Source organism: Anser anser, assembly GCF_964211835.1.
Source record: "Anser anser genome assembly, chromosome: 2".
NCBI classification, from domain to species: Eukaryota; Metazoa; Chordata; class Aves; order Anseriformes; family Anatidae; genus Anser; species Anser anser.
Window position 1 is genome coordinate 96,424,484 of NC_139721.1, and position 14,016 is coordinate 96,438,499.

Consider the following 14,016-nt stretch of genomic DNA (forward strand, 5'->3'; position numbering starts at 1 on the left):
TGTCATCATCTTGACTGAAGATGCTCTTTTGTGTGCTCTTTCTAACCCTCTGATTTATCAAAATGCCAGGAAAATCCCAAGTACCATAGCCAGATCATGTTGGTGATAGAAAGGAAGACTGTGACCTTTTGTTCTTTCTTTACTCTTAGTTGAATCCAATTCAAAACTGATTTTCTGGGTCACAGAACTCTTGATGAACTTTCTCTCTTGAACCTCTTTGATATATTTTCAGCCAACCTGTAATAAACTTATTCTATTTCCAATTACATTGAACTCCTTTGGAGTGTTCTTAGGTGAAACATTGCGAAGTCCACAAAAAATTGTTCCTGTTCTTTGGAGTCATTATATTTACTTTGCTTTATTTTAGTTAATTTCATGGTACCAACTCCCTTTTTTCTTTTTCTCCATAGATTTTTATTGCTGAAACTTTTTTTTTTTCTTCCCACCTGTATGAGCAGCAGCACTGGGTGGAATTGAGATTTAATCTTTTCCCCCATTGCTTTTATTTCTCAGGTATGTGAGACTACATTGAGAGGTAGGAAAAGTAAATTTTATTCAGGTGGAATTCTAGATTTTTTTTCTGTTGTTGTTGCTTGCTTCAGTTTACAAACATCTGGAGTTAGAGCCCCCAATGACAAGAAACATCTCCAAACTAAGCAGCAAGCCCTGATAAAATGTGAAAAGTTTAGGTTAATTCTAACACTTTATGCAGGTTAGTATTTGGTTTTGTTTGCTTAATACCTGCTCCGATTTGACATGCTAGATAGGTTCTCAACACATTTGAAAAATCAAACTTATTGTGAAGCTAAATATAACTTCTTTGACTGTCATGTTGTAACTGTTTTTTCCCCTTGGAATAGTTTTTTGAATATTTGAGTGAGTGGTTTGGTACTTTCCTGATCTCTAGCTTGAAGAGTTTAGATATTAACATCTTCAGTAAATATACCATCCAGTCAGCTGAAGATACTATGAGTGTTAATTAAATTGCTAGAGTAGTTCATATTCCTTGAATAATCACAACCAAGTTTTTAGTTCTTCTCAATTTCCTAAATTATAGGTGTGTAACTCAGATTTCCTTAGTAGAAGGAGCATGGTATTCCCAGAAGCAGGGGAGTTCAAATTAAATAAGTACCCACATTTTTCTAGTACGTTCCAATATGTGCTCTAGAAGCAAAACCAGACAGCCAGCTTGCCTGTATTCCAAGTAGAATCACAGAATGGCTTGGGTTGGAAGGGACCATAAAGACCATTCAGTTCCAACTCCCCTAGCCATAGGCAGGGGTGCTGCCCACTAGACCAGGTTGCCCAAAGTCCGATCCAACCTGGCCTTGAACACCTCCAGGGATGGGGCATACACAGTTTCTCTGGGCAACCTGTGCCAGTGCCTCATCACCCTTCAGAGTAAAGAATTTTGCCCTAATATGTAGTCTAAATTTACACTTGTTTACAACCATTCTCCCGTCTCCCATAACTACACTCCCTGATGAAAAGTCTCTCCCCATCTTTCCTGTTGGCCTCCTTTAAGTACTGGAAAGTTGCTGAAAGGTCTCCCTGGAGCTTTTTCTTCCCTAGGTAGAGCAACCCCAACTCCCTCAGCCTGTCTTCATAGGAGAGGTACTCCAGCCCCTGATCATCTGTATGACCTGCCTCTGGATGTGCTCCAACATGCCAATGTCCTTACGTTGGGGGCCCCAGAGCTGAACCCAGTACACCAGGTGGGGTCTCACAAAAGTGGAGTAGAAGGGGAGAATCACCTCCCTCGACTGCTGGCCACACTTCTAATGCAGCCCAGGATACAGCTGGCTTTCTGGGCTGAATATAGCTCATAGCTCCTGTAGAGCTTTCTTTTCCATTTGTGGCACAGCATCTGGGGATTTTTTTTTTTGATGTGGGTCTGCTGGGCTTTTGTGACTTCTGTCTAGTTTGAGGTGGATAACGCTGAGCCTGTAACAAAGACAAGAAGCCAGCATGAAAGCTTCTTTATGTATATGAAGTGCACATCCAGCCCCCTGGCTTCTGTGCCTTGTTTTCATTCCTTGCAGAGATGGCAGAGCGTATTTACAGCTCCTTAGGCTCGGCTGCTCAGTCATGCAGGCTAACTCCAAAAATAACTCTCTTGGGGGTATTAATCTAGTGTTGGATTACCTTTCTAAAATGGTTAATCGGACGTGGTCCCTGGGGGACCTTTCAAAAGAGCTTGCCACTTGGTTCCTGTTGGCCGGGGCCGCCAGAGTGCAGCGGAGGAGGCTGACGAGGTCTGACAGGACACGGTTATGTAAGGGCCCGAGAGGAGTGCAAGCGCTGGGTTTCTTTGCAGTGGGTTCAGACATAGCTGGGCAGGTTTCAGCCATCAGCCGCCTTCGTGGAGCTGTCTCACGGCACGGAGGGAGCAGCGTGGGGGAACCTGCCTGCCAGCGGGGAGGGCAGGCTTCAGGTCATCCCTACAGATGCTGCCTTTCATCTGAGAGGAGAAACACATGCTTCGTTTTATTACATTCCCGAATGCATGTGGTGTTCCTCTAGTTGTTTTTAAATCATCCACTTCCTTACTTCTGCTGTTCATCAAGTGACCTGGCTCCATGTTTGAATGTCGCATTTCTTCTTTTCTGTAAAAGAAGAAATGAGCTGTTGTAGGCTGCTATTTTCACACACGACTAAAACTTCTAGTCACGTAACTCCTTGTAGCCTTCATTTTTTCTCATGTCTATAGAATAAGAATACAGTTTGTTTCTTTGGAGACGTACTCTGATAGCTGTAAGTATTAAAGCACTCAGATCCTTGTATGGGATGTGCCAGGGAAATGGCAAAACAAGTTTAAGACAAAGCATGTTCTTCTGAGAAAGCTAATTTCATACTCGAATAAAATCCTGGTCTCCACATGCAAGGCATAGATATATGGGGAAAGGTAAATAAGTTTTATTGACATGTGTACTGAATTAATCCTTCAGACTCAGGTAGGTAAATTGAGAGCTGGCATGTGTGTGCTGATGCATTTTTTGCATTAAATTTAACATACCTTGATTTCCAGCTTGAGTGTTTATTACTTTGACTTAGTAAACAACTGGAAGCACTGCAGAGTGTAGTTGAGATGTAGGAATATACTGTATATGGTAATAATAACTTGCAGAATTTGCACTTTAATGGACTAATCTGTCATAGTTCTGAAAAATATAGTTGTGTAAGAAGGCATGCTAAAGCAGTAGGGATCTTTTGGTTGTGGTGGTATTTTTTTTTCTCCTTCAAATTATAAAATAGTGTGCTGCTGAGTGTGGAAGTTGCTTAAACCTCTTCCAGGTTACAGCTGCATGCATGCACTAGGGCGAATGGTAGGTGCCCTCTTTTCCCTCAGACTTCTCCTCTACAGTTGTACACACACATGCATTGTATTGCCTTTGGGTTTTAACTTGAAGATGAATGTTGTAAAAATGAGCAAAGTTGTTACATGCCAATGCTTCTCAGATCCCACTAGGAGAGAGAAGGGAATTGTACTCGAGAAAAATACATAACTAACCCTTCAGTGATGTCCTTGTCCTTTTGCTGTTTGACTGCTGCTGGCATAACAAAAAGCAGTTGAACTTGGTTCTAGTTCTTCATTCATGTCATGTGAATTGATTCCAGTTTAGTAAAAAATTCTCACCAGGGACTGTGCCTTCCTTTTTGTATTGGGCAGTGCCTAACACAGTGTACCAGTGGAATAAATAGTAGGTAATTCATAAATTTCTGCACTGTAGGTTGCAGAATTTTCTTTGCAATCATAATTTTGTGATAACAAATGAACATCTATTTTGACTTCAAAAAAAAAGTGTTTCTGGCATTGACACATAGGTAGAACAAAACCACATTATCTTTCAGATTCTGTGTGGAAATCATAAGACTAATAGCTAGGAAAAAAGTCTGAGCACATGTGACTAGGACGTCCACCAAGAAACAGAAAGGAAAGAAGTTTGTAGTGACAATTCTATATATGCTTTTCAGCATTCAGAGTACACAGATGCTTCTGAGTTGGCCTTCTCCTAGTGGGAGAAGTTGAACTACATCCATTTGTATTGGTTAAAGATCTGTCACTTTGCTTTGTCTTTTGTAACTGTATAAGCATGCATATATTAATTATAATTATGTAGGAGATCTTTAGTGCTAGCCTGCATTAAAAACTAGACACACTGAAATTGCCTTCCGAACGTTGTGACAGAGTTCTCTTGCACCATGCTTTGGAATGCAAATGATCATTTTCCATAGCTGAATGTGATTAACTTACAGTCTGTTTTCTCGACTGTTGTTTCTTAAACCATTTGCCTCCTTTCTGCATGACTTGTTAAGATGGACCACAACTCACTAGAGGAAAATGAGGGCTAGTGTCCACATTTGTATGTGAGTGTGGAAGTTTTCTGCAAATTTATTACTGTGTGATGTTGTTTTGCTTTTACAGTCATGGCTAGTAGTTGTGAATCAAAGCATTTCTTTCAGCATTCACAGCGAGCTTTATGTTAGCTAACCCCCTAGGGGGGATGTCCAGTGTCTTTCCTGCCAGGGAACCCTGTGTTTTCCAGGGCATGCAGGGAGAGGTCTCTCAGGTACCAGGGCAGCCAGCTCTGCTTAAGCATTGCAGACAGTTTAACACCAAACCACCAGACTGAAACTACAGAGGACTCTTCTGCTGTGGAGGTGAGAAATGCCGTCATTGTAAGCATGTCAGCAAAAAGGCGCGAAGGTCTCAGTTTCATTTTACTGTTGAGGTGGATTAACAGCTCACTGCTGCCAACAGGTCTTGCTTCTTCCCTGCCAAGTTGGGCCATCTCTGGGAAGCTGTTTGACTGGAAAACATAGCAAAAAGCAGACAAACAAAATTATTATTATTATTATTATTATTATTATTTTGCTAGTTAGGATGAATTGAGTCAGCGTGCTACACAGCCAGGGGAGCACTCACAAAAGATGCAAACAGTGGGAGCAATGGATGTTAGGGGAGAGGTGATGGGGGCTTTGTATTATTTGGGCTCTAATGGGGAAGCTGCAGTCAGCAGTGAATACCTGACCATTCTTAATCACCAGCAAGCCAGTCACTTGCTTTAATTGTGTTTAATCCTGGTCCCTTTAATACCTAGCAGGAGCTTCTGTGCATGTACCAATGCAGACAATGTCACTGCATTTCTTAATCAGGTTGTTCTGCCTTTCAAGGCATTTCCTGAAATACAGTCTTATTTAGAGACCATCCATTGTCTTATTTATTGCCTTGCACTTTGCTTTGTGATGATGTGTGATGTTGTCAGCATCAGAACTGCCATTGTTGGAAATAAATTGCTGCAGCGTTGAAGTTCATAATTTTTTTTTGTATGTATTGAGAGCTCCACATAGAACGTAGCAGGGCTGGAGGTTGAGGAGGGCTGGGCCTTTTCAGACTAGACCAGAAGACACGTGTTGGGGGTTAGATAGAGCCATATGCATAAAGGCTGGGCCAGCTTGTAAGCAGTAGAAGATGAAAGTACGAAATTTCTAGATGAAAGCATGGTTGCATGGTTTTGCTCAGGCTGCAGAGTTCATGTTTCTGCTGTAGCTGGAGAAGAGTCCATGGTTAGTCTGGGTTAAGATGAAGCAGCAGTGGAAGGTGGTTAGAGACTTTTTTTTGTTTCATTTCCTGTACTTGTTTGTGGCTTTTGGATGTCTGTTTGGTGTGTTCTGTCAACTCATCCCTTGCCTTAGCTCTTCCAAAGGGTGTACATACGAGAACGTGTCCATGCTTTCACCACTTCCTTTTCTTTTCATCTAAGAAGAAGGGGGCTGCACCTCTGGGGATTTCTGCAGTTTCTTTCTAGAGCCCTATGTGGTAGTGCTCTGTTAGGTCTCGGCAGAAGGCGTGGGAAATGCCACAGTCTAAATGGAGGGCTTGGCAAAGCAAGTGAGCATGTTGCTGTCTGCACAAGGTGCTGTGCCTGACAATTGCAGAGCTTTGCTAATTCAGTGGTGGTCCTGCTGCTGAGCTGGGAGAGGGGTGAGGAAGGTTTGCTTGCAAGCTCAGAGATGCACTGCACCTCTCTGCAAAATATATGTTGTTGTTGCAAGGTTACAAACTTCAGTGAGCCAAAAAGAGACAGAACTTAAATTCTACAAAGCCTGAGGATTTGCCTGTTCCACTTTCCTTTTCTTCTCCAAAATTCACAGCCTGTGCTATTTGACATGTGATCCTGTTGACATTCATGTTCTTGCAGAACTGTGAATGTTTTATGTAGCTGTCTGGTATCGTTATTGATGTATACTGTATCCTTGTGTATTCTTGTCTGATATTTGCCATAGAGGTATTTATATATGGTATCTTTGACTTAGTTAGGTGAGGATGTGTGTGTATATGTATATGTGGAAGCTGCTGTGTTCTGCCTTCTTCCTGACATCCTGGTTGCTATAGTGCAGTGATCTATTTGTGAACACTCAGAAGATCACTGCTATAGTTAAAAGAAACAGTGTTTCCTGGCCATAACTTCCTGGGCAATCTCTTCCTCTGGAGCGCGAGCTGTAACCGATGCCATCACGTTCCCTGGGACTCAAGGAGTGACACCGTAATAGGAGCTTCCTCTAGTTTGTCGCTTTACCCCAAGAGCATATTTAATAATATTTAAAAATAGTTTGTCTATTTAAATCTAATGCATGCCTATTATTCACCGTACATTTCAGTGCTTCGGCCATCTTTCAAACAGGCTGTCTGGCTGTGCAGTGTCGTGGCATTGTGTCCTCTGTTTGCTTTTGTAATATGTGTGATTCTTGTGCTCTTGCACATCCACATACACAGATGTTTTCATGCACCTGCCCAGCCAGGCAAAATGTAGGAAATGAAGCAGCAGTGGTAGAGTTCTGTCTGAACTGCTGTCTTTTTTTTTTTTCCCTTTTCCCTGCAGGTGTGAATGAGAGAGGCTCTCTGCAGTATTTAGTGTCCAGTTGTACTGGCTCCGAAGAACAGCAGCGTCGCAATGCCCCCTCCTGCTGATATAGTGAAGGTGGCGATCGAATGGCCTGGTGCCTTCCCCAAGTTGATGGAAATCGATCAAGTAAGTGCTTGTGCATGTGTGCTCCTATGTACATCTATAGAGGGAGATGGGACATGTACATATGTGTGTGTGTATATATATACACGTGTATTTCTGTGTGTCTGTCTCTGCATTATGTTTGTTTATATGTGCACTTTTCTGTAAGTATGCAGTATATATGCATATACATATATACATATGCAGTATAAGGTGTTTTTACAAGGGGTGTAACCCTTTTCCTGTGTTACTGCTTAATATTTTTGATGTGTTCTGCCACGTTTTTAGATTTTCTCTTTCTTTTTAAACAGCTGCTTAAATGAGACATTTACTGCTTGTGTGACCCACTTAACACTTTTGTGCCTTAGTTTGTTCAACTGTAAAATTGTGGTAATGTTGTTATCTATTGACAGAAAGTCTTCTCAAATTTTTACAGTCAGTGCTTTGCATTTGTAGTATGATCATGCTGAATGGCTGCAGCAAGTGCAGATTTTGGAACTTGAGAAGTAGCATGTTTTGAGCAGGGGAGTCTTTGCTGTTCCTTGTGGGTTTCTCATGGGTTGCCCTGTTTCCCTGGTCATTTCTAGTGCAGTGGCCACAAGGACGAGACTGATTTGAGGCAGTGTACAGAAATTAATAAATTAAAATTTACAAATTAAACTTTCATGTAGGTAATTTGGAGGGGGGCACAGGAGGAAGAGATCAAGTTATACAAGTGCTGCATTTTATGTTCTGGACTTCTCTGAGATTGTTTTTTTGTGACACATGCATTAATATTAAAAAGCAACCTCTTTAAAATTTAGCTACTTACCCATAATGTACTGAAATCTTACAGAATGCTACCTGTTTAGAATAATTATTTCTGTAAATAGTATTCAGAGTGAAGGAAAGCTTGCAAGTACTTAATAGTGTGTTTAGACCCTAATGTATCCAGGGACCAAGAACATTATGAAGCTCTATTGAAGAGGAGAAAATCTGAATTCATGCTGAAAATGTTTTACTGAAATAGGATCCTACTTTCTTCACGCAGTGCAGTTTCACTTCTAGTTAACCCCACTGTGGTGTGTGCCCTGTATTTAGCACTTTGTGGCTTGTTTTCCAGAGCCACTGTGCTTTTCCGTTTTCATTTGCTAAAATTTTTTAGTAAGCATATCTGTGCAGATACAAATCTCTTGCCTTCTGGAGTGAAGAATGTTTTACTTTTTTTTTTCCTCTTATATAACAAATGGCAGACACTGTGCACACTGTGTTCAGAGAAAGATGCATGTTAGTCATGATGAACAACAGCTCATTGCTACCAAGTACGGTGGGGATGAAAAGGATCAAATAGTTTTCAGTCTCCTTCCAAGCAGCAGCAAAATAATACCAAAATGATTGTTTTTAATTTACAAAAGGCCTTAAAGTGACTCTCCAGCCGAAACATATGCGTTATCTAAAATGCAAGCTTATTGTCCTGGAACTTCGGTTTTACCTTTATTATATAAGATTTAGAGAGGACAAGGAAAATGAGTGCTGATTTGTGTGGGGTGCCCCTCTTCCTAGCAAGCCTGTGAGGGCCAGCCAGGTTGTTGGCCAGTTTCCTCATGCCATTTTGTGGGAAGAGAGAAGAGGGAAATTGAGGCTGAAGGGGAGAAGGCTAACAGCAACTTAACTCCTCATTTTGGGGGAAAAGGAGGAATGAGGGTTAAGGAAGGAGCTCGCCCCTTGCCTTTCTGACGTGGAAAATATGGGTAGGATGACGAGATGAAGATGGGAGAGATGCAACCCTTCTTCATATGCATACACACATCTGCATGTTCGCTGTTGTTGGGAATGGGAGAAACGTGGGCATGAGCCTTAAAAACCTGTGGGGTACTGCATACTTCTAAACACACAGCTCTGCTTTTGGTTAACTTGATGCTAACTTTTTCCTGATCTGTTTCCCTTAAAACATATATTTAGTTGAAGAGTTCTAGTGGAGAAGATGATTTGTACCTCAGATAGCTTGCTCCCTGAGATGATAAAGGGCAGGAAGGAAAAGGAAGGCAGAAAAGTGAATTGTACATTGGCCGAGGCACTGCAGCCAAAGAGTACAGTGCTTGCCTCCTAGGTGGGATCTGCCCATTCAAGCACCCTACGATACACATTCTGAAACCACCAAACACTTGATCTGCTCTACCATTTTCCTCCCTTTCTTATCTCTTACCAGCAAGGAAATTGGTGTTTAAAAGAACAGCACTGTATTATTAAAGACAAACTACAAAAACAAAGCAAAAAAATCACCTCACTCTAGCATAATGCAAGCTCTTTGTCTTTCAGTGTACTGAAACTATGCCAAATATTGAAATAAAAATACCATGGAAAACACTACAAAAATATGTATCTTTAGGTTGCTTTTTGTATATGCATGGGAGCATTTATTTATACTCAGTTGCACAGTATTCCCAGTTCACCTTCTGTGTATGTGCATATTTTGCTTAGCAATGAAGAGAGTAAGATAGTTTCAAAATAGTTATTGTGAAACCACAGTAATCGACGTTGGTGTATTGGAAGGTGTTAGGCCTGAGAAGAGCTCATGAGTACTTCTTTTTCCAGCAAATGTTAGTGAACTTCGAATATCTCCCCTTCAAGTGCATGACTTCTGACAATCCGAACGCTGACGTACAGACCTTTTCTAGTTGATGCTTTGCACTATGTTTCTGTATAATAATTGACTTGGACTCATCAATGATGGTTTTAATGTTAAGCAGACAAAATTTGTCTCACTAAGTTAGGGAGGCTCTTTGCCTGCACTAGCAATATATAATAAAGTGCTTTGCTGAACCAGCCTCAGTGCCTAACCTTTCTTTTCATTCATCCAGGAGAGGCACAAGATGGATATTTGGGGATGATAACTATTTTAGCCTACCTATTCAAATCCATTTGTGTTTTGTGTGTTAATGTTCCGTACTAAAACCAGGGTTTCTTTAAACTCTGGGATGAACTTCCTGACCATTGGAGGTAAACACTGGTGCTACACAAAAGAACAGTTTGTAATTAAACTTGGCCGTGCAGTCTTTTCCTCCAGATTTAATTTTAGCAGATGTGAATCTTTACTTTTGCGCAAAGAAAGAAAGCAAAACAACCCCAAACAGTTGTATGATGCTGTTCAAAGTATGATCTGGTCTAGTGGGCAATATTTACAGGAGCAATGTCAAATTAAAATTTATTGTTAAAACAGTGCGATGCATTATGTGGTGAGGGGAACCAGGGGCTGCTTTACATTAACGCTTTCTCTAAGGTTTAGACTTAGTCAGCAAGTTTCTAAGAGTGTGTTTCAAGTTATTGTTGTCTCTTTTCTTCTGCCAGTGTATGTTATAAATGCCATTTTAATTGTTTCTTTTCTTCAGAGGAGTTATTGCACTTCACTGCATATTAAAAGGAAACCAAAGAGATTTTTTAAAGGGACTTTTCAAGTTGTTTTGGGTTTCAGACCTTAAATCTGGACCCTTAGGGAGTGTTAATTGATTTAGCTCAGTGTTTCTCAAACTGCAAGGAGAGATGCAGTTCAAAAGGGGTTGTGAAATGCTTAATTAGAGAAAAGAAAGTGGCACATCGTTTCTACCATGTGTGTTGACTAAGAATAGCTGTAGTTCCTGCAAGTGCTGTCACTAGTAATAGCAGTATACCAATACGATCCTAGCAGCATGAATCTAAATGTATGCAGTATTAGTGAGCACCAGAATTGTTCAGGTGCTGAAGAAGGAAGAGACTTTGACTTCTGCTTATACAAGAGGCTGTGCTGTGAAGTGTTACTCCCAATCCTTAGTGCTGGCTGCAGACTTCAACTCTCTTAAAATCAAGTGGTTAGTGCCAAGGGCATGAAGGAGCGAGAGGGGCGCTTACTTCCTTCCCATAGACCTGTAAAACTATATGAAATCTTACTCCAAAATTGGGAAATTGATCCGAAAGTGGATGAGCCAAAAGGTGGCTGACGTTTCAAAAATACCCACTTGTCTAACTTAAGCCAGTTAGCTAAAGCTAGGGCTTATTTAAAACCAGCTTCCAGGTTTTAAACAAAGACCAAAAATCATTTAATGAGTTATATTACTGTCAGTATTTCAGCTTCACAAAACAGTAGATGAAACTGATTATAAACCAGATAGTAACCAGCATATAATCATAGTGAAAGTATTTAACATTTTTTATTATCCTTTTAGTTTTATTATCATCAGGGATTATTAATAGAACTGGTAAAGGAATTCATATCCACTAAATTAATGTACCATTTTCTTTGTTGGAATAATGAAAGGTCTCAATTTTATTTCTATTTCTGGATTAAAAAAAAAAGTTCTTCAGCAACAAGAATAATATTAGAAGGAATAATGCAGATTTTTTAATACATTGATTATAATTCAGTGCGCTAAGACATGTATACAGAAACAGTACTTTGTTAACATAATGAATCAATCATTGTTAATTGCAATGGATGGTGAAAAATAATGTTTCTTTGAAATAGTGTCCCTCCTTAAGGTCTTGCAGAAATAGTGTCCCAGTGTTCCTGACCCATGGCACAGACAGTGCTAAAGAAGAGCCTCTTTAGAAACAAGATGAAAATTAATGGCGTTCCACCTGTTTTACTCTGGGTCTGATTTTGTTAGCACCATATTGCTAGCCAGAACCTCATGATCGGAGCCTGAATTTTGGTACCCTCAGCCGATGGCCTTCTTAAGGTGAAGGCTGAACGTAACTGTAAAGTCGTTGCATCTGTGCAGAGGCATATGCATTAAGACACAGGGATGCTTGTAACAATTTTTAATTTTTTTTATTTTAAAAACAGCAGTTGTCTCATCTCTTAAAATTTAATTCTGCTGTATTTAAAGGAAACATTCTGTATAATCATGAGATTCCTGGAGTTACACACCACTTGAATTAATTACAAGATAACTTCATTCACATTCCGGCCCACTGGAGTATCCAGGAACACTTTATAATTCAGTTTCATAATTCTCCTTCCAGGACTCCAAGATTGTACTACAAAAGAGAGCACTATTAAAAACAAACAAACAAACAAAAAAACACTACAGTAAAAATTTTAGTGTCTTCATGTGGAGACCCTTCTACACTGGTAGGTCAGCAATGTGTCAGTCATGAGCTGTGGGTTTGGGGGGGGGGTTAAATTTGGTTTTCAAAGGTATCCATGCCTAATAAAGTGGTTATATGAAAAGCCACATCTTAAAGCCCTGCTTTGTAACTCTTCAAGTCTTCTGAATTGTATTTTAAATATGTGGTGCAAGTATGTTGTAAATGTACTGTAATCCACTGAACTATGGGTCCTTAGGTGTTTTATTACCTTTCAGTACTCTTTTGACTGAGATTTTTGGTGTCCCTATTTGCAAACTACTTAAGGAAGCAAGGGATACTACAGCTTGTTAGGATGACAGGATGTGGCGTAAGAATTTGTAAAATTCTGTTTTGCTTGTTTTAATAGTGTGTTTCACACCAGAGCACTGCTTCTTTGTTTTACAGTTGGTTTATCTTAAATATATGATCTGCAGGGCAATGCTTAGATCTAGTGAAATACAGATTTAAGTGTTAAGATGTCCTTGGGGGAGGGAAGGGAGAAACAGAGGAAACTGCAGCTGAGGGTGTAGAGGAAGAAGAAACCAATGCCTACTTTTCTCCAGTCTTGTGTGTTCTGCAGAACCCCTACTGCTAAATTTATACCAGTTTTTCTGCTGGCACATTAAAATGGCCACCTTAAGGGGCTGTACGCTAAGCCAGTAAAAGCTCTCCCATCAGCAAGCAGAACCCACTGTGGGTTTTGTGTGTCCCCTCTGGGGTGTGAATGTTTCCTGCCTTGGGTTGTGTTGCTGTGCTGACAAAACCTTGTAGTGCTAACCTGGTCTTGGCTGGCTTTTGTGGTCTTGGCTGCTGCGGTGCCCCCATGCTTCAAGTGTCCACTCCCTCAGTGCTCCCCCAAGTGATGGAAATCCTGTTTCCCATCTTGTACAGCTGCCCAGTGCCTAACAAATGAGTCAAGTCTCATTGATGCTCCACTGTAGTCAATGGAGAATTGATTCCAAAAGTAGTTCAGAGCAGGGAAGGCAGGCTGGACTGGCTGAAGTCCAAAGCTGTCCAGGACCTTCCCCTTGCAGGCCTCGTCTCTTGCACAGTGAGAAATCAGCAATGAAACTGAGTCAAGGAGCCAGGTTTCCTGGCGTTTGGTGTGCTGGCCACTGGACAGTCCTGCTGCTGTTTCTGTAGCCCCTGCCATATGATAGTTAACAGGTGAAGCCTCTATTGATCATGAGAAGAGGTGGTTTTCTGTTTTGTAATAGCCATAAAAATGACTTTTGCACTAAAAGATTTGTTAGCAGAATGGTAGCATTAATAACAGACAGAACGGTACATTTACTGGCTTGAGATTCTGCTTTTTGACAGATGTACAGACCAGCAACAGAACTTTGTTTCACACTGGGTGTTTTCTGCTAACAGATGTGCTGCATCTGCTGTTTTTCTGTGATCTGCTTAACAACAGCAAGGGTTTTTCTCTTTACTTCTCTAATTAAAAGGTTTCAGGCAAGGAAAGTGATATCCCAATCGTTATCCAAAACAAAGCTGTGAATCTCTGCTGGCTACTTGAAAAGGAAATGTATTCAGCCTTGGTCTAAAGGAAACTAGTATCTGCAATTCCCCGATATAGCACCATCAGAGCATATCTGAACTGCGCATACAACACAGGATTCCACCCAGATTTAGGCTTCTGTGCTCTTTACAGTTCACACATGTAAATACTTTGTGTGATTTAGAAGTGCTTTAAGTCCAGGTCAATGTACTGCTGACCTAGGCAGCAATGAGTGGTCTGAGCATTTTTTTTTTTTTGCTTGTTCCACAGTTTCCCGAAATCAAAGCAGTGACCTGGGTTCATCCAGCATGCTCATGTTTAGTGCTACCTGTTGAGCGGTTGCCTCTATGGGAAACTCAAGGCATAGGCATGAAAGGATGAAGCTGATGGGGAAATAGTGGGAAATCTGTTTGTGCTCTC

General features: G+C 40.8%; 1 protein-coding gene across 10 annotated transcripts in view; it reads left to right on the top strand.

Moving 5' to 3' along the window:
• The window catches only part of ELMO1 (engulfment and cell motility 1), a 304,941-nt gene that overhangs the window by 40,017 nt on the left and 250,908 nt on the right, over nucleotides 1-14,016 (top strand). For 8 of the 10 annotated variants that reach the window (XM_083826075.1, XM_083826074.1, XM_083826086.1 and 5 more), the window contains one exon: nucleotides 6,885-7,034. In XM_083826075.1, the coding sequence (XP_083682201.1) occupies nucleotides 6,957-7,034 (78 nt within the window). In that variant the 5' untranslated portion in view covers nucleotides 6,885-6,956. Of the gene's footprint in view, nucleotides 1-6,470; nucleotides 6,549-6,884; nucleotides 7,035-14,016 lie in introns of those variants that run through there. The other 2 variants (XM_083826085.1, XM_083826088.1) reach the window with 1 other exon arrangement.